We start from the raw sequence: 25300 nt of genomic DNA, 5'->3' as shown, positions 1-25300 counted from the left end.
CATTGACATGTACAAGGTGTCCATATCCCACAGACCAGTCATGTCGTGGATTAAATGGGGGATCTAATAATCTTATATATCATCAATCGGCCTTTTCATATCAGACGCTCACCATGTGAGCCGAGTCTGCCGGAACTTGGGATCGGGCAACCCAGGTTGGAGACCTCGAGTACCGACTTGCAACTCTGCAACTCTGGCACGCAAGTCAAAGTCGACCGAGCGTATCATTACACGCTTCTCTTCCGGAACTATTCGCGGAATAGGTCTCGCGCTGCCATCGCTCGGGAATGACTCTACCCCCATTGCAAGTGAGTCTGATTCCTCTAGGTTCATGACCCAGGTACTGATATGGGCCACCATCTCGCTGTCCCACATACCCTCGCGACGGGCGCTACTGCGTAAGAGCTGAATAGCTTGTCGTCGGGTCCCAGGGTCACGACACTTGGTTGCCACGACGAAAAGGGGGGCGATGATGCCCAGATCAGCAGCGAACCGAGGCTTGATGTGGGGAGCTGAGAATCCTCCGCTCGAGAAGAAGTCTTGGGTCTGCCAATGTTGGTGTTGTTGGTGTTGACACTGTTCAGGGCTAGGGCAGTCTCGGAGGGCGGCACGTCGCTCCTCGTCACTGATTATCTCGAAACCCAACTCGACCATGGAACGGAACTGAGGCAGGAAAGCATCAAAATCCGACTCTTTGTCGCTAAACATCATCAGGTATAGTATTTGCCCGTTGGTTGCCAGCATCTTCAGGGCACCAATACCAGCCTTCTCCTGAGGACTGACAGATGGGTTGTGCCGTGACTGGAATATGCTGTCAAAGGCACTACACCAAGTCTCGATCTGACCCCTGAACTGGAGGCCATAATCTCTCCACGACTGAGGGAGTGTGCCTTTGAGGTCCGTTTTAATAGCGAATAACCCTTCGATATACCGCATTATTCTCGCATTCAACATGTCGCAGGCTATACGGGCTTCGAAGACCGAGGTGAATGTTTCGGGGATAGCCCAAGGCTCTTCATGCGGAGGAGAGCTGGGGCGACTCGAACCGGGGGACTGAGGTTGTGACGGCGAGCTGAGTCGAATACTAAAGGGTTGTGGAAAATGGAAGGCCATGTCGTAGGATTTTGCTTGTATTGCCAGGCGTGTAAAGATAGTAACGAGCTCCTCTTCGACGGGGTCTTCTGCGGCCGGTAATAGTCGTTCCCTTTGCTGAGCACGAAAGGTGTTGAGTAAGGAGAGTCCTGTTTGTATCTGGTGAATTGCTTGTCTATGATCTCCAATAAAGGAGTCGAAGCAGGCTAATAGCACATTGGCCATGATGAGAACCTTGTGCGATCTTTGGTCCTGGCTGTTGAGCTTCACAAGGGCGTTGCACGCATCGGAATAACGCTTGATGGCCACCTGCCAGTGACTCCTGACCATGTCAGCACGAGCGTCAGCGCTCAACCCGGGACGAGCATGCGCATTTGGCTCGGCCGTCTGCTCAAGGGTCTGGTACAAAGCACCCAGGGCGATGACAGCGCACTTGATGGCATCTTCGGCGTGACATTCCTGCAAGACGCGGCGAGTCCAAAAGGAGTTGTCGAAGAAGCCTGATAGCTCGCTAGCCGTGTACGACCGGAAGATTTCGAAGTAGAAGCCCTCGTTTGATGGTAATTGGAGGCCCAAGGAAGGCTGATAAGTGGTAGGAGATGCAGATGGTGTCCCGGGGGAGGCGGTTCTCAGTGTCGCTAATGACGTTCTTTGGCGGGCTCGGCGAGGTGGCAGATGAAAGTCGCTGTGGAGCGGAAGGATTGCGGTACTCGGAGTAGCCTGAGTCTCGCCAGCTGGCATAGGCTTTGGTGCGATTCGGATCTCCTCGAAAGGGCGAGCGCTGCGACTAGGGGGTGGGTAACCAGTGCAGACTTTGTTGCTTCGAACACAGTTTGTGCAGGCTGGACGAGCCTCGTCACACTTGACTCTTCGTTGCCTGTACAAGGACCGGTGTAAGACTCTGGACACGATCGTGTCGAAGTGGCGAAGGGGTCAAGCGATGAGGGGGTGCGCGAGAGGGGGAGGGAGACGAACTTGCAGTTGGTACATCCTGTCTTCACCTTTGGCTTGCTGGTCCGAACACGTTTTGGCTTGAACTGTACGGGTGCTTTACCAGTTGATGATGTCTTGGTAGAGTCTGAAGAAGCTGCAGCGGGTCCAGAAGAAGAGGGCCCCGCTGAAGCAGTACTGGAGGCGATATTTGCGTCGCCGCTGGTGACAGGAGTAACTGGGTTACTAGAGGCGGGAGAGATGTTGCTGCTGCTGCTTTCTATATACGGATTATCTATTGTGTTGAAGCCGCCGAAGGTGGAGAGATCCAAAGAGTAACTTGAAGACGGCTGAGCCTCCAAAACAGGTGGAAGGGCCGGGGGGGCTGTGGTTGCTGATGTTGGAGTTCCAGTTCCAGTTGGGTTTGGGTTTCTCGACCCAGAGGAAGGCACAACCGGGGTCGGATTGATACCCCGATCTGAACCCGCTTCTGCATCTTCTTCTCCCTGTACCGCTTTCGCGGGTCGAGGCGATATGGATTCCTCTTTTATCCAGCTTTCGGCCATGGATTCAACAAACAGCTACTACCCGGCTGACAAGACTTTGATCAAAGTGTTGGTTCGAACACCTAGCTTCGGATCGCCGGTTTCCCCCCCACGACGATGGATAGCTCCAGGGCCCAGCACGTTTTCTAGCGCAACTCGTTTCGGCCGAGATGGCTGGGAGCCAGGGGTCAAGAGCGAATAGTCAGAAAGATGGCCAGGGGCATCTGTGACAGGGAAGATAAGATGGTGAAGGTGGAGGGAGTAAGATGAAGATGGGGGGGGCAGCCGAAGAGTGGGAAAAGAGACAGGTCAGGAGAGGGGAGAAGTGGAAGAAGTCTTCACCAAAGGAATAAAACAAGTCGATGGCTCAACACAGACAAGTACGGATACAAGCACAAGGGAAGCCGGCTCACGGGCGCCTCCAGCCCTTTCTATAGCTCTGCCGGGTCATGGAATCCCGGGGGCAGATCGAGCGTCACAAGCGCGATGGGGCCAATATCACTCCTCTGGCTTGAGTTGCCGCAGCGGCTGTCGGAGACGCCAGAACCAAACACGGGTTCGAGGCAGAGAAACAAGCAAGACATGAAAGCACCAGACCAGACCAAAGGAGCCTCCCCTAGCTAGGCGGGATAGGGCAGACACCAAGAGATGGCCGCGTTCTCCTCCTCGTTCTTCGCTGTTCGCTGTGGGGAGAGAGGAACAGCCCGGAGGATGGAAATGCAAGCAAGGCCCCCCCTTCCCCCTCCCCAGCGTCAGAAGGGTCAGTCAATCAAGCACAAGATGGATCATGGATCGTCGTGTGGATTCCTCTGGGCGCATCTCGCCTGCTCGCTATTCCCACCGTCAACCCAACCCACGCCGGGTCTGCCAAACTCGGAGTAGCATGGTCTGTGTAACCGTCACTAAGACGAGGGATGTGCGGCGAGACAGGCGAGACAGGCGCTGCAAGACGCATTGCTAGACGCAAGCAACAGCCAAGTTGTGCCACGGCGAGTGCTCGGAGCGCGTACACACCTCTGCAGGGTGTTTGGTGACCATGCTATAGGTAGTTGCCTACTAACCACAGTACTTGACTTTGTAGGCGCAGGGCCACACAACGAACCAGGATGGTTACTTGGAGAAAGCTGTGATGCCTTTCCGCATGGGGATGCCATGGGGTCGGATGAGTGGACGGATGGCATCCCGCCCATGGGACTGGGACGAGGACTGGAACCTTTTGACGGAGGCTCCCGTCTCCGTGCCCAGCATGTATGTAACTCAGCAGGAGAAGTCTCTCCTCCTCCACTTGGTAGCAGGCTAAGAGGCTGTGTCTGTCCATGTCTGTCCATGTCTGATGAGATCCATGGTGGATGGACATGCCTTCAGCGCATGTACCGCGCCCCGAGGCCGCTCTAGCGCATCTCGTTAGCGCGTGCTCGTCCATGGGCTGGGCTCCATTGTTCGCCCCGGGCCTCCTTGTTGGCTTCCATCGAGGAACCCCCTGGCTTGGAGCCCGCGCGGGTCAGCACTGACACTTGACAGGGGCGCTTGGTGCGTTGCGTTCCTAGTGTTGGTAGCACAAGGGGCAGAGGCGGCCATGACGGAGACGCTGGGCTGGGCTAATTAGGTAGGCCGAGCTGGACTTGGGGCTGGTCCATTGGAATCAGGAGGCGGCATGGACGCTGCTTTTGTTAGGGGCGCTGTTAGCGCAGTGGCGGCGGGGAGGGGGTGAGGGCGCTCTTTGACGTCTACACCAGAGGCAGCAAATACAAGACGGTGGTTCGTCAGTCAAGGTCGGGGCATTTATTTCAGTGTTTAGCTCTGAGACAATGACCAAGAGAATCATTCTTTTTCGAGTAAGCAACCATGTGCACTGATTAACTAACAGCGTAACTCTTGCGATCCAAGACCCAAAACTTGTTGGACTGGACTCTTCTCTTGTTCACCCTTTTTCCAGAGACGCATAGTCTCGGCCCCGAGATCCATCTTGGCAGACTTGGATGCCTCCGACATATCCCCGTCCGTTGAAGACTGTATGTTCTTTTTTTTTCCAGTTCGAGAAAGGTATCCTGCTCGGCGAATTCCAAGTTGGGACATCCATGGTATCCGTGGCCGTCTCCATTGGGGGGTTAATAGAACCCCCAGCGCGGCTACTGCCATGGGTACCTGGGTAGCTACGTAATCCCTCTCGAGCTGCAGTGGTGACGGCAGATGAACTTGCAGAATCTTTGTTTGTCTATGTCTACAACTCGCTGTGGAAGGATTCTCGTTGGTGGAGTCGTAGACCATAGCCGCCTGTTTTTCAGTCACCGACTGTTTCCAATGGATGCTTCAAACATCATTGCTTGGCTTGCTTGCTTCCTCGACGCAGGGACTTGGCGGGCTAGAACTGGACCTGAGACTACAGCCATGATCCTATGTACCAGGGCATCAACGGTCGAGAACGAACGTACGTACACCATCAGGCAGCAGAGATTCATCGAGCTAAGGAAGAGATTGTCCGGGTAGGATCTGACAAGGTCGATGAGCGAGTTCTTTTTTGAGCTCAGGCTTTCCAGATTTAGATGCGGGAGGAGCCCTACGGCAGAAAAGTGTGGCTGTCTTGGATCACATCCATCCCATCGATGCCGCCATCCACGTCCCATCTCCTCACTGCCAAGCCTCGAGGATGTGGCGGACAAGGTAGTTGTCGGATACAATCTCGTACCCGTATGTATCCCTTGCCTCCATTAAGGTACTGTAGTACTGTAGCTAGCCCTGCTGGGCAAAACCAGACGTCATGCTCTGTGTGGCTGCAGTCGCGCAAGCGTCTCGTGTCTCATCACAGCCATCCTGCCCCATCCTCCAGCTGCGCATGTATGCCACATGTATGTATGTATCTCAAAGTTGACGCGAGCGGTAAAGCACGGCAACTTCCACTGACGGGACGAGACTCTTCCTGTCGTGCTGCCAAGACGACATCTCCACTCTGCGTGTCCAGCCGTCGAATCCTCCCCCTCGTGGGTGGCCTGTAGGATCAAGGTCCAACGGGAAGGCTTATTAACCCGTCCCCGTTCTTTGGGCTTCCTTCCATTCATGCTTATTCGTGTTACGGGGAAGACCCCAACGTCACACACATCAAGGCATTGGCAGGATCTGTCTTTAACACAGTCTATCCGGAGATTACCGCAATCTCCATTCCTGCTACAGCTTCAGCCTTACGGCAATGAAGATCTTGGGGATGACGGCACCAACCAACAGCCAGACTAGATATGCCTCGCCGAAGCGGGACACACGGTCCGTCTTGGAAGCCGGGCCTTTCGATAGTTTGGGTGAACCCTTGACATGCCAGCCCTTCCCCCCCTCCACTCCACGTGTAGTTTGGTCGATCACGGACGCGCCCTGGGCCGTTGAGTTAGTTAGTTGTCGCCAGCGGCGTCTCTTTTGGATAATTATTTCGCTGCCGCGATCAATTGTCTTCCTATCGCCAATTAACACGAACGCCCCTCCTTTCCAATTTTACATGATCCTTGAACTGGGCCTCTGCCAAGTGCGACGGTCCAGAAGAGCTGCGCCGGCCTCCTCACATAAGTTCCTCACGAAGGAGCCAACATCAGGCGATGACGGGTTTCAGTCTCGGGGGTCCCCAGTGAACCCCTTGCGAATCCCACCGACGGCCCAGCCCTACGTAGGTGGCTAACCCTCGTCCCTACCTACAGCGAAGCCCTTCCGGAAGGGAGGGCCTGTCTTCCCGGCCGCCGTCGACAATGAGCTTGTTGAGATGGTGGAGTTCAGGGGTGGTGGGCTTGAGTAGTGTAGCGTGCTAACTATGCCATGTACGTATTGCGTAAAAACTTAACCGCGCTGGAATTGCCAAGGCCCTTGACGTCCCTGAGACTTGGCGGCTTTGCTGATCACGATAGTTACGGGTACGTGTGTCGAACTCCGCAAGGTTCAGCCCTTTCGGCCATGGTTCCAAACCATTCGGCTCCGAACAAATCGAGGCTAAGGATGGCGGCCGACAACGTTCGGTCCAGGCAGAAACATACAGGGGAATTGCTTAAGCGAATGCGAACAACCCTAGACCGTATGTGGGTAAAGATGTGTTATTAGTTCTCCCTTTTGGAGATGCCCTTGTCATGTAGTCTCAGGCGTAGCTAGCTTCACAAGTCATGTCGAGACCAAATCCTCTTGGTTCCACTTGGAGATTCAATATCCAAGCTGAACAACAGCTTCAAAGGGCACAGTTCGTATTGTTCAAACGCGCGTCCTCTAGGCAACTACACAACATCATTCGTGACACGTTGCTGCAGATAGCATGCACAGCAGAGGAACTCGTGGTCCAAGAGCCCAGCTGTCATGTCAAATCCATATCGACTAGCAGGCATCATCCGCCTCAGCCGCCCAACAGCGAAATGAACGGACGCATAGCCGGGCCAGCTGTCCCGTTCCGGAAATGCCGTCCGCCTGTCCCCCGTCCCGTCAACCAGCTGTCAGAGTTGGACATGTCGTTCCCTTCCCTTCCCCGGCAGCTTGGTTCGGCAGTCTACTGCCCTGAGTCCAAAGATAGAGGCGCCACGTGCCGGCTGAAACCGTCAGAGCGTTGCCGTAACAGCATGTGTGTGTCCGTCATTGCGGGGGGTGATGATCGGAGCTGCAGTAGGATACAGTCGTCCCGGGTTGCTGGGATGGTGTTTGATTGATCCGTTCACGAGGTTGGTGTTCTAGATCTCACCGGAAGGATCGTAGGAAGCGCGCCGTTGCCGTTATGCTTACGTGCTAATACCCTTAGTCTTTACTGCCGGATGAGAGGGGGGCTGAAGGCTAGGCGAACATGTTTGTCTACGAAGGAGTGCGCTAAATGAGTGTGGTTCTCATTCATCAATGACATGACGACTAGTCGTCTGAGACGTATGTCATAGAAGCTTTCGGACCAGTATCTCGAAACAGCTCACAATGCTACCAAAGAGTACCCCTGGCTAGCATACAGACAAAAATTCCTCTGAATCAGAACATAGATTATGAGTTTTCAAATTCGACACGAAATACCCTGGCTCAAGGACGACAGGCGAGACATGTTGGAGCGAGGAGCGAAGAGCGAAAAGCGAGCATACCACTTACCCTAGAGCTAGAAACAGTACTTCTGGTCGCACTAAAGATGGTAGAGGCCAAAAGTATCCTCAAAATCAACATTCTGACCAACCAGATGACGCTGACCCGCAAAAAAAGTTGTCCGGATTGCACATCGACGCATCTTCAACTCCATATCGAAACTGCGACGACGTGAATAGACGCCAATATTCCCGCTCTGATCGTCGCCAGAGGAACCGTCTAAGCTCAATTCGAACCACACAGATCGTCGATACCAGATTCGATTGACTTGCCCACCATGTCGCAAGATCAGGCCCAAACACAGCCCCCGCTGCCCCCACGCAACGAATTCATCCACAACTCTGCTATTGCCGGAGTCATCATCGCACCCCTCGCCATGCTTCTCCCGCCGCGAAAGGTGGATTTTCGGTTCATGATCCTCGCCGGTGCCTTCTCTATCGCCTCGAACCAGCTCGCATACGAGTATACTGGCTCATCAATCTACTCCCGCTTTAGCAACCGCATGGGCTCACTCGTCGGGACCGATCTGCCTGAGGGTGCGAAGCGAACACAACAGCTCCTCCGAGAGCACCGCGAGAGAGAAGCGGCAGAGAAGCGCAAGGCTGAACAGGCACAAGAAGATGAGAAAACGGGCGTGGCTAAGAAGCTCAACGACGTGTGGATGGGAGGTGAGGACAAGGATTGGCGGGAGAAGCGGGCAGAGGAGCATCGACAGAAGTTTGAGGAGGGCAAAGGCATCGGCGATATCATCATGGAGCAGGTTGCAGACGTCTGGAGCGGCAACTGGGGCAAGAGTGTCAAGAAGCAGGACGGCGAGGCAAGCGACGACGCCTCGCCAACAGAGAAGAAGTGATGGCATGGTGATTCACGATTTTGAAGAGGGACGGCATCGAGAGATGCCCTGTGTACAAAAGCTACCTGTACTATATCACGACAATGAAGTAAAAATGGGCGACAAAGGCCAGATTTTGGCATACGCGACAATGAGATATTTAGGGACATACCCAGAGGAACATTGGCTATGCACGAAATACATGGCCTGTATTATAGCACACCAACCTGGCATGGATTTGATCCATGTTTATGATTATACACCACTGTAAGAATTAAATGAATACCTAGTTCAGAAAAGACTACAGCAACAATTCTGGAGGGGATTCTAGCTTTCAGCCTGGCTCCCTAGGAAATGAGGATAGTGTAGGAATCTCACTCGAAGGCTGCCCTCTTCTCCCCAAAGAGCGCCATTATATAGCTTTCTAAAATGTCAAGAATCTGCCGAGGATAGGTTCATGGATATGCTATATATCCAAGTTGGTATACTCTGCACCTAATATCCACTCCTGGTATCACCACTCGCCCAAACTGAAGTGTGTGATTTCTGACACTGGGCGCCCAAGCAAACTCAACTCATCTCACGTTAGGAACATACCTAGAGGACCATTGGCTATGTACGAGATACATGGCCTGTATTATAACACACTATATTGGCATTTGATACATGTTCGTGGCTGCTATACTGGCGTATGAATTAAATGGATGGTTCAGAAAAGACTCGGCCACAGCGATGCTCGGAGGGAATTCTAGCTTCCACCTAGGCTAGGAAATGAAGATGGTAGGAACTCACTTGAGATTGCCCTCTCCTACTCGAAAGTGCGTCACACATGTAAGCTTTTCGTAATGAAGATAACCAGCCGAGGATGGGTTCATGCTCATGGTATACATTTGAACTGATGTCCCCCTACCCAACGTCCATCACCACTCACCTAAGTACCCGTGGATCGAAGTGTGTGATTTTTGACACTAGCAAGCAGACTCAACCACCTCATCTTCTCATGGGACAGCATTCGCTATGCTGTAAGCTGCGGGAATACACACCGAATCGGCCGGTTTCGGACGCAGTAATGGAACTTGGGTATACTGCCCGCTTATGAGTGAGATGACTTACAGCGCATGCCAAGGGAGCTGCTGACAGCACAGCACAACTAGCACGTTCGATGCTCAAGAAGAATACCACTCAGTTCGTCAATGATTATCCGTCATGATAATAAATGCCAAGGTCGGATCCAAGCCCAAAGGGCGGTTACAACGGCACCTTAGGGCAAAATGTCCGTGAGGTTCCACCAGGGGCATAGAATACGGGGCAGTATTCGTCACCAGATTGTGGCTGGCTTTGAACGTCAGCTTCATCTCAGCCACCCCGACGCCGAATAGCCCCATTTACAGAATGAATAGCCTGCGATCGAGAAGAAGCCAGAGCCTGGTTCTGCTAGGGCTGGTATGTGATGAGAAATCAGCGCGACAAGAAGTCAAATTTGAAGCTGTTGGTTAGTTCACCGCCAACATGAAACACGCTGGTCGCAGGATGAGGAGGTGTGATGCAGCATTTGGTGTTGGCTGCATGTGCACTCAGACTCTGTGAGCAACTTTATCGATGGGTATTTATTTGATACCCTCTTGTCTATTCAACTCCCAAAACAGTTGGAACGGCCGTGGCTAAAGGCAGTTTCTGCCCATGACTCGAATCTTGATCATGATCAAAGCGCAGACCGAAGAAGAGCAGAGTGCAAGGCTCAAGTCACGGAACCCGAGGCTGTTCATCATCGCCACGGGATGACCAAGCTACAGTTGGTGTTCTAAATCAGGAACATGGTGCACTAGGGAAGTGTCATGAGAGGCTCAACACACCTGAGAATGCCCTACAGGCGACTACAGTCCCGGGCGATCGTCTTGGCTACAAGGGTTACAGCGCAGCTGGACGGGTTCTGGGCTCCATCCTGTCAGCACAGCCCCGGCACTGTACGTCACTGCACTGCGCCGTGAGTTGTTTCGTCATGGTACAAACAGCTGCTTTGTCGGTGTTGATGTGTGTTGGGGATAAAGAAGGGGTTACCTAAGGTCCATCGCAGCGACCACATCCATTGTTTATCCTTCTCGTTTCCCCTCTCCCTCTTTCTCCCACCATCAACACACTCGCTTTGTTTTTCTAGGACCATCTCTCGTTTGCGACTGCAGAACGTGCAACGGCTCCATCCATCCAAAACGTCCCTTGGCCCGCTATTCCAACGCTTGTCAGCGTCGATCCGTCGAATCAGAACCCCCAGACAGACCCTGAGGTGCCTTGGTTTGGGGTCTGCGCCTCCACGCAATCTAGCTCCACGACCCGACGTACCTCGCGCGCTACGTGCCAGCGTACCCTTGGAAGAGCGCCTTGAATAGATCCAGCCACCGAGCTTCGGAATTTTTCTTTCTCATTCAACTTCTTCAACATTCAACTTGCCAGAAATTTCTGAGTATTTTCGACATCTCCATCGACTTCATCGACGCGCCGCGAGACGCCAAACTGCTTAGCGACGCCATCTTGGCCCTGGCTCTGGTCCTACTCTGAAACCGCTTGTGGCAGCTGCCTCCTTTCTTTGCCGCCTAGCGGCTGACTTCTCGACTATCTACGCAACTTGGTCTTCTTCATCACCATGGCCGCTCAGGAATACTACAGTTCAGGCGGCCGTCCACAGCCTCCCTACGGCGCCGAATCGAACTCATCACCTTACTACCAATCCCACGATACTCCTTCACCTGGGTCGACACCAGCACCGCCGTACCAGGCCGCGTACTCGGCACCGCCCGATACTTCAATTTACCCTGCCGAAACTGCAGGTCACGTCCCGACCTCGAAACCGGCCCCTTACTCACCCAGCGATATATCGTACACACCGGCAACCGCGTACGCTGCTCCTGGGCAAAGTTCGAGCTCACGACCTCAAGGTCAAGGTCAAACAGAACAGTCTCCATTTGACACCGTCTTTGACGACAACGCCTATCCGATGAACACAAACTCGCGACCGACGCCTTCCTCTAGCACAGGCGACATTGGCCAGCATGGTTTTTATCAGGACACGAGTTATCACGGCGGACCCGACCAGACTCAGGGACATGGACAAGGACAGGAGGCCATCCCGCTCCAAGATCGACCTGGAAAGGATGTTGATCCTGAGATGAATGACCACATCTATGATGCCCCTGGACGGAGCAGAAAGGGCAAGAAGGGCAAGGTTCGCCTGGGCGAGTTGGGAATGCTGGGCGCAAACAATAAGAGAATTCCTTGGGTCGTCTACATCTTTTCTGTGGTCCAGATCGCAGTCTTCATCGCCTGCATCGCCAGGAACGGTAAGTGCCCGCAACATTCCACGCGTTATGATTCTTGACTAAACAGCTGCAGGTGTACTAACTGGGTCTCCCATTGCGACCAAGCCCGATTTCAACATCTTCATCGGTCCCTCATATCCAGTCCTCATCAACATGGGAGCTCGATTTGCCCCCTGTATGCACAACGTCAAGGGCATCCAAGACCGAGACATGATCAAAACCTCGAGCGGCCTGTCGGACCCTGTTGTTTTCATGTGCCCAAATGCCACTAAGAATGACACTCTCTGCTCTCTCAAGACAGTCTGCGGCTTTGGTGGAACTGTCCCGAACCCCAAGTTTAACGGTGACATCGATCAGAGCCCACAGCCAAACCAGTGGTTCCGATTCATTACCTCCATCTTCCTCCACGCCGGTGTGGTTCATATTCTCTTCAACCTCCTGGTACAGCTCACCATCGGAAAGGACATGGAGAGGGCTATTGGACCTGTTCGATTCTTGCTGGTCTACATCAGTGCTGGAATCTTTGGCAATATCATGGGAGGAAACTACGCACCACCCGGCTACGCGTCTATGGGTGCTTCCGGCGCCATCTTTGGCATCATTGCCTTGACCCTTCTCGATCTTCTTTACTCTTGGAAGGATAGGAAGAGCCCGGTCAAGGATCTCCTTTTCATCTTCCTCGATATGGCGATCGCTTTTGTTTTGGGACTCTTGCCCGGTCTGGACAACTTTGCTCATATTGGTGGTTTCTTGATGGGCCTCTCCCTCGGCGTCTGTGTTCTCCATTCTCCCAACTCACTGCGAAGACGGATAGGCCAGGATCTTTCCTACTCAGCAGTGTCACCCAGCACTGGCGAGACGCCAGCCCCCTTCTTTAAGAATCCCGTCGGTTTTTTCAAGGGACGAAAGCCTCTTTGGTGGGCTTGGTGGTTGATTCGTGCTGGATTTCTGGTCATGATCATCGTCGTTTTCATCGTTCTCCTCAACCGATTTTACACCAGCCACGAGGTTTGCAAGTGGTGCAAGCACATTAACTGTCTGGTAAGTTGCAGTTCTATCCGACTAAAGACTATTCATTTGCTAACTTTGTGTGTAGCCCGTGAAGGACTGGTGTGAGTTGGGAAACTACGATGACCCGAAATAAGCTGTTAGAGCGTTGGATATGCAACATGGCATTCTCAGCACCCATTCCTTTGCTATTTGGATGCGGTTTATAGAAAGTTTTGGAAAAGGGCGTGCTGGCTGAGCTATCAACAAGGGAATGAATATCACGCATTGCACAGCACCGGCGTTGTCATTGCAGTTTACTTTTGAGAGAGCTGTTAGAATATCAGACGAGGCCAGGTCTTCTTTTCGAGTTTGTTTTACGAAGTCATGATTCGTACAGTTCAGGGGATGCAACCAGTCACATTTGATCGGTGGTTTTCGGGACGGTGTTTGGGGTCAAGCTGCCATCGTCCAGTCGACCTGCAGTGGACGGGAAGAAGGATCAGGTACTTTCTCAGCCCGCTCGGGTCTCGACATGGATATGGGACATGGGTTGGGGATTTCATTACATGAGAATGCAGCTCTTGGCCCTCGCTGGGCTCAACAAACACGACGCAGAGGTCATGCGATACCCCGCAGGCTGTTGGCTGTATGACTAAAGAGTCACTCTACATTAATATCTAGTTACTTGGCGGTAGTATAAATGGCGTTTCTTGCCTCCTATTTCGTGTCCCTGCCCGTGATTCTCTCATCTCCTCGGTATGCTTTTGAAGCGACTGAGTAACTACTATGTCTATCTCTGCTATTTGATGCTCTACTCACCGGCAAGTAAGTCTAGATCTTGTTGTTTTACCGTTTCGTTATTTCATGATGAATCTTCTTTTATGCATGGCTTAGCTGAATGTCCCGAGAGGGATGACGGATGCTTTTAGAATGGATGTCTGAATGTCTTGTTTCTTCCAATTTGACGAAAACTGAAATCGAAGTTTCGATGGCATGGTGAAGCTGACTCGTCTGTGCAGATGTGAAACGAGGGCAAATGCATGATCTTGGACACATTGAGTGGCTTACTAGGTAGGTTTTTCTGGTAGGTAATGTGCGGTGAGAGGTTTAAGCCATGCCCCGAATAAGTAGGTGGATTTTGAATAGTTTCGTAATTTTATTGAGAATTTGAAGCCAAATGTTTATTTTCATCCCTTCAATGTCGTCTCTTGGAATTCATGTCGTCGTCCTGTTTGAACTACCCCAGATTCTGATGGGCCCCTCCAAGTGGTGCCTCATCAGGGTCCTCAGCTGAGATTCATACCTCAGGCCTTGAGAAAAAAACGCCAAGTCACGTGAAGTTCCCGACACGACCAAGGTGGGGCAAGTCACGTCACGCCCTTTTGGCAGTCGCGTTGACGCGGTTTTGGGAGCTCGTAATCAATTAAAGTCGTGTCGTCGATTTCAAACCTAGAATCTGCATTGCCCCGTCCAACCGCTCAACGTCAACAAAGAAAGACGAGGGGATCAAATCTCGGGAACATCAATCACTCTCTACCACACCCGATTTTGATGAAGCTGTGAATATTGAATCCATTTCCACTTTCTTTGCCTTCCTTTTTCTTCACTCTTGCTTTCTCCCCCCTTTGATACCGCTCATCACCGTCCGTTGCCACCATGGCAAGCGCTGTCCTCCCCCAGAAGCGGGTGCTGGGTGAGACCCTCACTCGTCAGAATATCCCATCTTCCCCTTCATCGATCAAGAAGCGCAAGGTCGATGCCTTCCAGTCCTCGCCGGCCGCCGCCAGAGCCCCCAGCTCGCAGAACGACCCCCGATCAAAGATGAACTCGAGCCAGCCCAAGAGTGCCTTCGAGTCTGAAGTTCTCGAGAAGCTGAGCCAAGACTTGTCAGACCGGAAAAAGAACAACACAGAAAAAGATCAGGCATGGGAGCGACCGCCTGTCGTCGACTTCGAGCCTGAGCGAGACAGTCTCTGTTTCCAGTCTATTGAGGCTGAAGAGGGGACATTGCACGGCGGAAGGGCAACCGTCAAGCTCTTTGGTGTCAACGAAGCCGGCAACTCGGTAATGCTGCACGTCACCGATTTCAAGCACTACCTGTATGTTCCTGCCCCTGTCAATTTCCAACCGCAAGATTGCGCCGCCTTCAAGGCGTATTTGGAGACACAGGTGGCTCAGCACCAGCCGACCATCCATTCGGTTGCCTTTGCCATGAGAGAAAGTATCTACGGATTCCAGGGAAACCAGTCCAAGCCATACCTCAAGGTCACGGTGACGGATCCCAAGTTCATTAACAAGGTTCGATCAACCATCCAGCATGGCAATGCCAATTGGAAGCGCATGTGGAAGAACGACGGCGAGATCCAGACTTTCGACAACATCCAATATGTGCTACGATTCATGGTGGATTGCAAGGTAAGCGGATTCACAGCGTTGGCGAAAAATACATACTGATACTTTAGCAGGTCCGAGGAATGTCATGGGTGGAAGCCCCGGCAAAGACCTTCCAGCTCCTTCCCGAGAACCTTCGCCAATCCAACTGTCAGATCGAGGCTGAAGTGAGCTATCTCGACCTCATTGCTCACGAGCCGGTCGGTGAATGGTCCAAGATGGCCCCCCTGCGAATCCTGTCCTTCGATATTGAGTGTGCTGGCCGAAAGGGTATCTTCCCTGAAGCACAACACGACCCCGTCATCCAGATCGCCAACATTGTGACGAAATACGGAGAGAAGAAGCCCTTTGTTCGAAACGTGTTTTGTCTCCAAGAGACGAGTTCCATTGTTGCAACTCAGATTCTCGAGTTCGAGAAAGAGGAGAAGATGCTCAGCGAATGGCAAAAGTTCTTGATCACGACGGACCCTGATATCATTACCGGCTACAACATCTCGAACTTCGATTTCCCCTACCTTCTGGATCGAGCAAGACATCTCAAGGTCAGCGGCTTTGAGTACTGGACTCGAATCCCGAGCGTGGCGTCCAAGGCCAAGGAAACCAACTTTTCGAGCAAGCAAATGGGCAACAGAGACACGAAAGCCACCAACACCAACGGTCGACTTCAGCTGGATATGTTGCAACTGATCCAGCGAGATCACCACCTCCGAAGTTACACCCTGAACTCGGTATGTGCCAATTTCTTGGGCGAGCAGAAGGAGGATGTCCATCATACAATGATTACTGAGCTTTTCAACGGTACCCCCGAATCGAGACGGCGTCTTGCGCTGTACTGCTTGAAGGATGCCTATCTCCCACAAAGGTTGATGGACAAACTCTCGTGTCTGGAAAACTATACCGAAATGGCGAGAGTCACGGGTGTGCCGTTCAACTTCTTGCTATCTCGTGGTCAGCAAATCAAGTTCATCAGTCAGCTGTTCCGAAAGGCTCTGGAGCAGAAGCTCGTCATCCCCAACCTCAAATCTGAAGTGTCTGATGAGCAGTACGAAGGAGCCACAGTTATTGAGCCTACCAGAGGCTATTACGACGTTCCGATCGCCACACTGGATTTCGCTTCTCTGTACCCCAGTATCATGCAAGCTCACAACCTTTGCTACACCACCTTGGTGAGCAAGAAGGCGATTGAAGCGTTTGGTCTCCAGAAGGACGAGGACTACATCGTCACGCCAAACGGCGACACCTTTGTAACGGTGAAGCAACGCAAGGGTTTGCTGGCGCAAATTCTCGAGGAATTGCTTGCTGCCCGAAAACAGGCCAAGCGCGAATTGGCGGTTGAGAAGGATCCCTTCAAGAAGGCTGTGTTGAACGGTCGCCAGCTGGCTCTGAAGATCAGCGCAAACAGTGTGTACGGCTTGACAGGTGCGACAACAGGAAAGCTCCCCTGCCTGGAGATTGCCAGTAGCACAACGAGTTTTGGTCGCAAGATGATTGAGAAGACCAAGGAGGAGGTTGAAAACCGATACAACATCGCCAACGGTTACTCGCACGACGCTCAGGTTATTTACGGTGATACGGATTCGGTCATGATCAAGTTCGGCACCAAGGACCTGAAGGAAGCCATGAAGCTCGGCGAGGAGGCGTCGAAATACGTGTCGGACAAGTTTGTGAAGCCCATCAAGCTTGAGTTCGAGAAGGTGTACTTCCCATACCTGCTCATCAACAAGAAGCGTTATGCAGGTCTGTACTGGACGAAGCCGGAGAAGTACGACAAGATGGACACCAAGGGTATCGAGACGGTCCGACGTGACAACTGTCTGCTGGTGCAGACGGTGATTGAGAAGGTGCTGCGAATGATTCTGATCGACCAGGACGTCCAAGGTGCACAAGAGTAAGTTGTCACCCCTCCCCCTCCTCCGATCTGGGCTCCGAGATGGGTTAAGGTTATCACGGAGGTATCAAACTGCGCGGGGCTAAAGCGGGATGCTAACGGAGAGATTATCTAGATATGTCAAGGAGACGATTGCGGATCTGCTGCAAAATAAAGTCGACATGTCGAAATTGGTCATTACCAAAGCGCTCACAAAGGACGATTATGCAGCAAAACAGGCCCACGTCGAGCTGGCTCAGCGCATGAAGAAGCGCGACGCTGGCTCGGCCCCGGGACTCGGTGACCGAGTGGCCTACGTCATGGTCCGAGGCGCCGCCGGCGCCAAGAACTTCGAGAAATCGGAGGACCCCATCTACGTGCTGGAACACAATGTGCCGATAGATACGCGCTACTATCTGGACAACCAACTGGCCAAGCCACTGGGCCGTATCTTTGAGCCGATTCTCGGGGAGACTAAGGCACGCTCGCTTCTGACGGGAGACCATACACGCACCATCTCGGTTGCGGCTCCTACCGTCGGTGGCCTCATGAAGTTTGCAAAGAAGACGCAGACCTGCATGGGCTGCAAGAAACCTCTGACAGGCAAGGAGGAGGCTCAGGGAGCGGTGTGCTCTAACTGCGCGCCTCGCGTGGGAGAGCTCTATAATAAGACGCTTGATCGAGTTTCGGACCTCGAGGTGCGTTTTGGGCGACTGTGGACCCAGTGCCAGCGCTGCCAGGGCAGTATGCACTGCGAGGTTATCTGCAGCAGCAAAGATTGCCCTATCTTTTACATGCGCATGAAGGCCAAGAAGGACCTGGAGGACGCGGGCCGTGAATTGTCTCGCTTCGATGCCGACCAAGCAGCCATCTGGTAACGGCTGTAAAGGAAGACGTGTGGGAGAAGGGAGTAATGATGTTGAGATTCGCGACGGGGAGGGGGATCTCTCTCTCCTCGTCCGTGTCGAGCTACCCCTTGTTTGATCTTTCTTTCTGTGGTTTTACTATACGGATATAAGCAGTTGTGGGGGAAAAGAGTGACTGGCAGAGAGGGATCTGTCGAGCCGGGCGGCAAGACGAGGCCATGGGCGGGGATACGAAATGAAAGAGAAAGCTGCTGGGACAGGCGCAGGTGGATGGACGGATGGTACGCGCCCAGGTACAAGCATATTGATTAGGCGCAGGCGCAGGCATCGTGTTTTGATTTTGTTGTCGTTGAATGTACGTAAGGCGTTTCCGGAGGCTCGGGGCCGGGGCGGGATTGGAGCTGGACCAGGGCCCAACGTCATTGCAGATATCACCACATTTTTTATTAGTTTTATCTGTAGTATAGAGAACACAAGAGTGGCATTGCATTGTACGTTTTGGGCCTCGATGAAGGATTCTATGACAGACAGAATGGAACATTGAGATATTACGAGGAACTACGAGTTTCGTCAGTAGTGGCGTAATCTTGGCACTATCCCGTCAAGATATTGCATGTTGTTGAAGCAATGGTGGAAACATTCATGATGCAGCTGTGGAAACATATCGTGAGCATTGGTGGAAGCATTCTGGAAGCGTATGCTTGCAAAGTAGTCGGTCACAAACGGGCCAGCAAGGGGGAACGTCTGTGTGTCCCGGACGGTGAGAGGTGAGGAGGTGAAGACAGGAGAAAAGTGGCACGATGTCCATGAAGTCGGGTGCTTTCCAAGGGCTTCCCAATGCCTGTCTCCTTGAAAGATCGCCGGTCGAGGCCTCTGGGGTGTTGATGCGGCGTCTCGAGTGGTCGGGCACAAAAGACATGAAGGTCTGAACTCGGGAGAGGAGACCCCGGCCGTGGGCAGACCGACGGTGAAGCGTGAGGCGGTATAAACGCAGAGCAAATGAGGCACCGTTTTGAGAGACGAGAATATCTCGGAAAACAGAGGAACAAGACGGAAAGAGTCGGAATCAGGGGTTTAGCCGGGATTATTTTCCAGAGCCCCAGGTCGTGCAAGGGCCTCAGGGCATGTCAAGGATGAGAGCCCAGGGGGGCGTGTAAGATGGTGGGTAAGATGCAGTGATGGGTGTTCGGGGATGGGATGCGAGACATCCGAAGGGTGGTCTGGGTAAAAGAAAAGAGCGAGATCCATGGGAAAAGCACATTCATGATGGTGGTCGAATTTGCGGAATCGGGGGATTGCCGATGCCCTCCCTGGTGGTTGGTGGTCGGTTGTCGAGTCCGGGGTGTCGACTAACACCCGGAGGAGATCCGAGGGCTTTAGGCGAGAACAACGAGATGCTGCCTGCGAGTGTGAGGGTGGCACATCGATAATCACAAGCTGAAATTGTTGGAGGGCGCTGAAAAAAAGAGTGAAAAAGTTGTCGGCCGATTATCTACCGTAGCGCAGATTCTTTCCTCTGTGGACTTCAATGTCCGGACGAGCGCTCCAACGGAGCTGCGAGAACGGAAACGGTGGCCAGCCATGCTTTAGCCTCGGCCGACGAACTCAGTGGGAGCGAGAGAGCCGCCTAAAGGTGGAATTGCCTCACGGTGCACAACGCCCGAGAGGACGGAAGAAAGCGCCGGAGGTGAAACGTAGCGTGCGGACTCCAATCGGACCGGGGAATCGTTGACAATTGACAACTATTCATGACTGTTACGGCAACGAGTCACGGACAAGAGAGCGTCGCAAGCGTCAGGGTCAGACTCGGAGAGCAGGGTCTTGGTTTCTCCCCCGGATTCATTTCATCCTGGCACCCCGCTGAGGGGACAAGAGGGGGATGAGAGGAGAGGCGAAAAAAGGCCGGTCACGGCGGCGGGTTGTGCCCAGCAGGCATGAATCGAAACGGACCAATCCGTTGTTCGGGAAGGCTTCGGTAGCATCTGGTGGCCTGCCTTGCTCTATCGAGTTTTGAGGTGTTTGATAGTTGTCTTTACCGTTATAGGTCAAAGAGAGCGCCAGAGGCAGCTGTCATTGGTTGGCTGTTAAGGTTGATGGCAATTGATTCTTCAAACCAGTTGGCAAGGCGGCCAATGAGCGTGCTCTGATAGTATCTGGTCTAAGGGTCTGGGGAGGAGTGCCCAGAATGCGCGTCGATGGGGCCACGGAGCTAGGGCCGTGAGGCTTGGGATGCTTGAGTTGCCCGGGGTTTTTGCTGTCTGCGGGAAGATGGAGGCGGTCGCCGAGCTTGGCAGGCTAAGGTGAGGCATCGTAATACTAACGACGTCGGTGGAATCTGGCCGAGGCCGGACATGATTCGATGCGCGGTATCCGTGCATCAAGGCACACATGGAGACCTCACTCGGTAGGTCCCAAAGAAGGCGGCTTTCCCCAGTGGCACGTCAGGGCCCGCACAGCGACATCAGTTACTGCAGGTTCGCATGGGAGCCGGGGGGCCCAGGGTAGCAGTAGCAGATGCAGACGCAGACGGGATTCCCGCGTGCTGCGCGGCCTCTGATTCGGTGGCACAGATATTTTATTTCCTTTCTGGGCTGTTCAGTCAAAGTTTGGGTTGAGAATTGGTAATAGATTGTTGATTTGGGGCTTGTCGGGTTTGATCCCCAGCTCAGCCCCATGCTAAGTCCTGCGTTCTTGTTCGGGTTTGATGGAGGCGGGCGTGTCTTGGGCGGCTGTTGTGGCGGCGGGAGACGAGGTTGTGTGAGGTAGATGCCTGTAAGCCCTCAACGGCGGGTAGACAGGCAGATGGTCGATGCACTTGGGGAGGACGACCGGGGGCATGCTGAGATTCACTCGCTACTGAGCCTCGAACGCGGGATGTCGTGATGATCTGGAGTAGTGTGGGGTGTTTGTTGGCTGAGGAGGCAACGTCTCTTCCCCAGAACAGAAGCAGGAAGAGCGTCAGCCCAGCTCATACGTGCGCCAGAGCCAAAGCCAGAGCCAGCTGAAGTGTATCAGTATCGATGATTGATGACGATGATTTCAATGACCCAAGAGGCGGCGATAAGATGTGCATACCCCCACCACGCGAGCACCAGCGCGGCAGCGGCAAGCGTGGAGTGCACGCAAGGGTGGAGAAGGGGCTAGGAGCCAGTTGCCATCCGATGGACGGGGATCTTGATATTAGCTGGGATAATGAACGTTGGCTAATGAGAAACGGATCATGATGAATGAATGGCCAGAGCCTCGCCGAGGGCCAGATACTGTCTTGAGCGACAATGTTGGATGCTGGGATCATCGCTTTAGAAGGGATGTTCCGGATGAGAAGTGATACGACTCGGAGTTGCGGCTACAGCTGCTGTGCTTACCTACAGTATTGCTTGTACCTTCCATAACTTCTTGTCTGCCTACTGTACACACACTGTACCTGCCTCGTGGAGCAGAGATTGACAACGGAGAGGCAGGAGGGATGGACCAACGTTTCCGAGCGAGTTTCGGAGCAAGCAGGACCGATGCAGACTTGCGATGGCGGCGGCCGAGAAGCAGAGATGAGCGCAAACGCAGGTTGGAAGTAAAAGGTTGCCCAAAGTTTGGTGGGGTTGTCTACAGTACCACGCCCACCCCCAGCCAGGCACACCCCCAAAGCAACGATGAAGCGCTCCTTCCACCCAGGCACTGGGTAAGGTAGCAAAGTAACTCATACCGAGACAGCCTAGCGTACCTGCCATGGATGGTGCATGGCTGCAATGCCCGAGTTAGGCACGACTTTTTTTTCTACTGGAGCGTGGGCAGGGACCAGAAGAGGGCGCGGACTGCAGGCCCGAACCATGGCGCACTTGCCAATTCTTTCTCGCTGACCTGAAGCTTTCATGTCACCGCCAACAACAAAGTGGTCTGTTTGGTCCCCTTCACATCCCGTCCGCCTATCCATGCCATCTATGGCCTGGGCCGCAACCAGACGACACTGAACGAGAGACGTCAACCCAGGGAATAGAGGGCCGAGTACGGGGGAAGACCCCGGGAGGTGAAGGGGGGGCGTGTCTCTGGGGTTTATCGGGAACAAGACAGAGCCCAGAGATTAGGAGCGCCACACAACGAGATGGGATACAGTAATGGCACTTTGTCTTGCGCAACGCAGGAGTGGAGTGAGTGTTTTTCTGCCACTGACTATCCTATCCTATCCAATCCAATCCAGTCAGGGCTCGCCGTTGGCAGAGTAAGCTTCCTTGTCGCATGTCGTATGCCTCTCCAGAGGTTAATCGGATGCGGATGCGGCTTGGGGCTTGCGGGTTGGGATGGAGCCCCATGGAGCCATCGACAACAGGAGGGAGGCTTGGAGATCTCTCCCCATCCGTTGTCCTCTCCAAGCATATAAACCTCGACTCCCGTCCTCCTCCAGTCGAACCTTCTTACTCTCCATCTCCAGCTCCGGCATCAGACAGCTTCTTGGTTCTTATCTCGATCACCTCCCGCCATCTTTGAACCTTTCATCACGACTCGACTTTAAAGCCGACCTCCTCCACCACTTATCCAGTACTTCTTCACACAACGCAAATGCAGCTGAACACCATGTCTCACCTTCCCTCCGAGCCCGAGTTCGAGCAGGCTTACCACGGTAAGCATTCCTGACACTATCCTATCAGTATCAATCCTAATCATCTATACAGAGCTTGCCTCTGCCCTTGAGGGCAGCTCCCTCTTCACCCAGCACCCCGAGTACCGCACCGCCCTCGCTGTCGCCGCCATCCCCGAGCGTGTCATCCAGTTCCGTGTCACCTGGAACGACGACCAGGGCAACCTCCAAGTCAACCGTGGTTACCGTGTGCAGTACAACGGTGCTCTTGGCCCCTACAAGGGTGGTCTTCGATTCCACCCCTCGGTCAACCTGTCCATGTAAGTTGATCATCACCAAGCTTCCTTGGCTGCATAGTTTACTGACACTCCCTTCAGCCTCAAGTTCCTCGGTTTCGAGCAGACATTCAAGAATGCCCTGACTGGCCGTAAGTAGCCAACCTTTACGCCTATCTAGGTAACCTGCAACGTTCCTGCATATACAGCGGGGCGATGGAGGCTTCCTAGATGGTGCCGAGCCAAAGACAAAGTTGCTAACAACCTTTCTAGTTAACATGGGTGGTGGCAAGGGTGGTGCCGACTTCGACCCCAAGGGCAAGTCTGATGCTGAGATCCGACGATTCTGCCAGGCCTTCATGACCGAGCTGTCCAAGCACATTGGTGGCGAGACTGATGTTCCCGCTGGTGATATTGGTGTCGGTGGCCGAGAGATTGGCTACCTGTTCGGTGCCTACCGCAAGCTTCGCAACCGCTGGGAGGGTGTCCTCACCGGTAAGGGTCTTACCTGGGGTGGCAGCTTGATCCGCCCTGAGGCTACCGGCTACGGTCTCATCTACTACGTCAACCACATGCTCGAGCACGCCAACCGTGGCACTTTCGAGGGCAAGCGCGTCGCCATCTCCGGTTCCGGTAACGTCGCCCAGTACGCTGCTCTCAAGGTTATCGAGCTCGGCGGCACTGTCGTCTCCCTCTCCGACTCTCGCGGTGCTCTCGTCGCCAAGGAGGGTTCTTTCACCCCTGAGCAGATCCACAACATTGCTGCTCTCAAGATCAAGCACGAGGCCCTGACTGCCTTTGAGCACGAGGGCAAGTTCACCTGGATCGAGGGTGCCCGCCCTTGGGTCCACGTTGGCAAGGTCGACATTGCCCTTCCTTGCGCCACCCAGAACGAGGTCAGCCCCGAGGAGGCTCAGGCCCTTGTTGAGGCCGGTGCTTTCATCGTCGCTGAGGGTTCCAACATGGGCTGCACTGCCGCTGCTATCGATGTCTTCGAGGCCCACCGCAAGGCCAACGGCGCCCAGGCTATCTGGTACGCTCCCGGCAAGGCCTCCAACTGTGGTGGTGTCGCCGTCTCCGGTCTTGAGATGGCCCAGAACAGCCAGCGCATCCAGTGGACTTCCGAGCAGGTTGACGAGCGCCTCAAGCTCATCATGAAGGACGCCTTCTTCGCCGGTCTCGAGACCGCTCAGAAGTACGTCGAGGCCAAGGAGGGCGAGCTCCCCAGCTTGATCGCTGGCAGCAACATCGCCGGCTTCATCAAGGTCGCCGAGGCCATGCACGACCAGGGTGACTGGTTCTAAGTGCAAGGCTTAAAAGAAAGCGGAGACGAGAGCGAGAGCCGCTGAGAGAGAGTCCTTGAGACCAAGCAGAAAGACCAACATACCCGAGCCGGCCTCACCAAAGGGTTTCTGGACCTCTCATCAACTCCTCTCACACCCAGTTTTTGACTTTTATGATCTGCACGGGAACGGTGTTGGACTACACTACACTACGCCTAGGTTCTGTAGGTTTCTTGTTCTTGGGAACTGTCTCGGGCATGCATTTGCGTAGGGCGTTGGCGGGGTTTCAAGAAAGGAATCCCTTGTTTTACTTGGTCTGGTTTTTGATAGACATGATTTTGGGTCTGTTACAATTCGCTTATTCCCCCTTTTTAGCCCATGATAGTACGAAGAATGAAAGACGTACCCTTTTCTAAAGATTGTGTGTTTTGCATCGTGAATATGCTTGATCCTCTTTGACATGCTTCACAGTTGCCTATATGGGCAACCTAAAATCTAGTCTAAAGTAAACCCTAAGGATAGCACGTGTTAAATCTAAGCTTGTTTAGACTTCATCAACGCCTTGTCGAAAAAAATATTCTGTGCTGATGTAGATAGCTCTGGTTGATACGTGCTATGGGCGAATCTGGAGATTATCTCTTAGGGTTAGGTTGGGTTGGGGGAACCAGCATGTTTGTTGGTTGGATCTCGTGTCGCATGCCTGGGTCCCTTGTAGCTTGCAAGGTGTGAATGCAACAAAAACTCAGCCGCAACCCATCTACCAGGGCGGCATCTCGGTGAAGGAGGGGAGGGGAGCACGTCAGCAATTCTAACACCACCATCTCGTGATATCTACTGTGGTTTCCGGAGCCCGGGGTATATGGTGAGGTGAGACTGGGGGTTCTCACCAATCCTTGACCGAGAGCGGGGATTTGGAGTGTGTGGTGTGCTTCTCTCAGCCTTGTCGGGGGCTTTTGGTCTTTTTCCTCGGTGAAGTGACGATTTCACCGTGGATGTACGTAATATCTTGGCCTGGTGGTGTTGATGCTGTTGGGAGGGTGATGAATGTGTAATACGGCGTTGGGGGTTAAGGGGTGCTTTTTCCTTGTCTGGATGCCCAATAAAGGGGGTAGAAAATCATGAGGTTTTTGGATGTTCTAGATCGGTCATTGGCCGAGAAATGCAGTAAGAGTCTCTCTTGGCGTAATGATGAGTGCATTTGCAGATGTTGAGAGTCTGATGTTGACAAATCATGAGATGGGGAATATATTGATGAAGTCTTGGCTAGATGCGGATACT

The 25300-nt window shown here is 53.3% G+C and overlaps 5 protein-coding genes across 5 annotated transcripts; 4 read left to right on the top strand and 1 right to left on the bottom strand.

Annotated features, from left to right (window-relative positions):
* Positions 1 to 108: 108 nt before the first annotated feature.
* Positions 109 to 2120, bottom strand: NECHADRAFT_1518 (uncharacterized protein; the record flags this gene model as incomplete). The annotated part of the gene is made up of 3 exons (XM_003049979.2): positions 109 to 1751; positions 1803 to 1969; positions 2068 to 2120. Coding segments are annotated over 3 exons (1863 nt in total), but the record flags the coding sequence as incomplete, so codon positions are not given.
* A 5697-nt stretch (positions 2121 to 7817) lies between these two features.
* NECHADRAFT_101591 (uncharacterized protein) lies at positions 7818 to 8618 on the top strand. Its single transcript, XM_003050357.1, has one exon. It carries the CDS (start codon positions 7915 to 7917, stop codon positions 8488 to 8490), a length of 576 nt encoding a protein of 191 aa, XP_003050403.1. The 5' UTR covers positions 7818 to 7914; the 3' UTR covers positions 8491 to 8618.
* A 1981-nt stretch (positions 8619 to 10599) lies between these two features.
* NECHADRAFT_63508 (uncharacterized protein) lies at positions 10600 to 13489 on the top strand. The gene is made up of 3 exons (XM_003050356.1): positions 10600 to 11801; positions 11854 to 12821; positions 12877 to 13489. Exons 1-3 carry the CDS (start codon positions 11108 to 11110, stop codon positions 12922 to 12924), a joined length of 1710 nt encoding a protein of 569 aa, XP_003050402.1. The 5' UTR covers positions 10600 to 11107; the 3' UTR covers positions 12925 to 13489.
* Positions 13490 to 14426: 937 nt separating this feature from the next.
* NECHADRAFT_105287 (uncharacterized protein) lies at positions 14427 to 18388 on the top strand (the record flags this gene model as incomplete). The annotated part of the gene is made up of 3 exons (XM_003050355.1): positions 14427 to 15185; positions 15236 to 17049; positions 17165 to 18388. 3 exons carry the CDS (start codon positions 14427 to 14429, stop codon positions 17904 to 17906), a joined length of 3315 nt encoding a protein of 1104 aa, XP_003050401.1. The 3' UTR covers positions 17907 to 18388.
* A 3938-nt stretch (positions 18389 to 22326) lies between these two features.
* NECHADRAFT_71772 (uncharacterized protein) lies at positions 22327 to 24436 on the top strand. The gene is made up of 4 exons (XM_003050354.1): positions 22327 to 22506; positions 22559 to 22784; positions 22842 to 22891; positions 23013 to 24436. The coding sequence occupies exons 1-4, from the start codon at positions 22446 to 22448 to the stop codon at positions 24041 to 24043; spliced, it is 1368 nt and encodes a 455-aa protein (XP_003050400.1). The 5' UTR covers positions 22327 to 22445; the 3' UTR covers positions 24044 to 24436.
* Positions 24437 to 25300: the final 864 nt, after the last annotated feature.

Source organism: Fusarium vanettenii, assembly GCF_000151355.1.
Source record: "Fusarium vanettenii 77-13-4 chromosome 9 genomic scaffold NECHAsca_6_chr9_2_0, whole genome shotgun sequence".
In the NCBI taxonomy this organism is placed as follows: domain Eukaryota; kingdom Fungi; phylum Ascomycota; class Sordariomycetes; order Hypocreales; family Nectriaceae; genus Fusarium; species Fusarium vanettenii.
The sequence above is the reverse complement of the archived record's forward strand: the minus strand, read 5'-3'. Positions and strand labels throughout refer to the sequence as shown.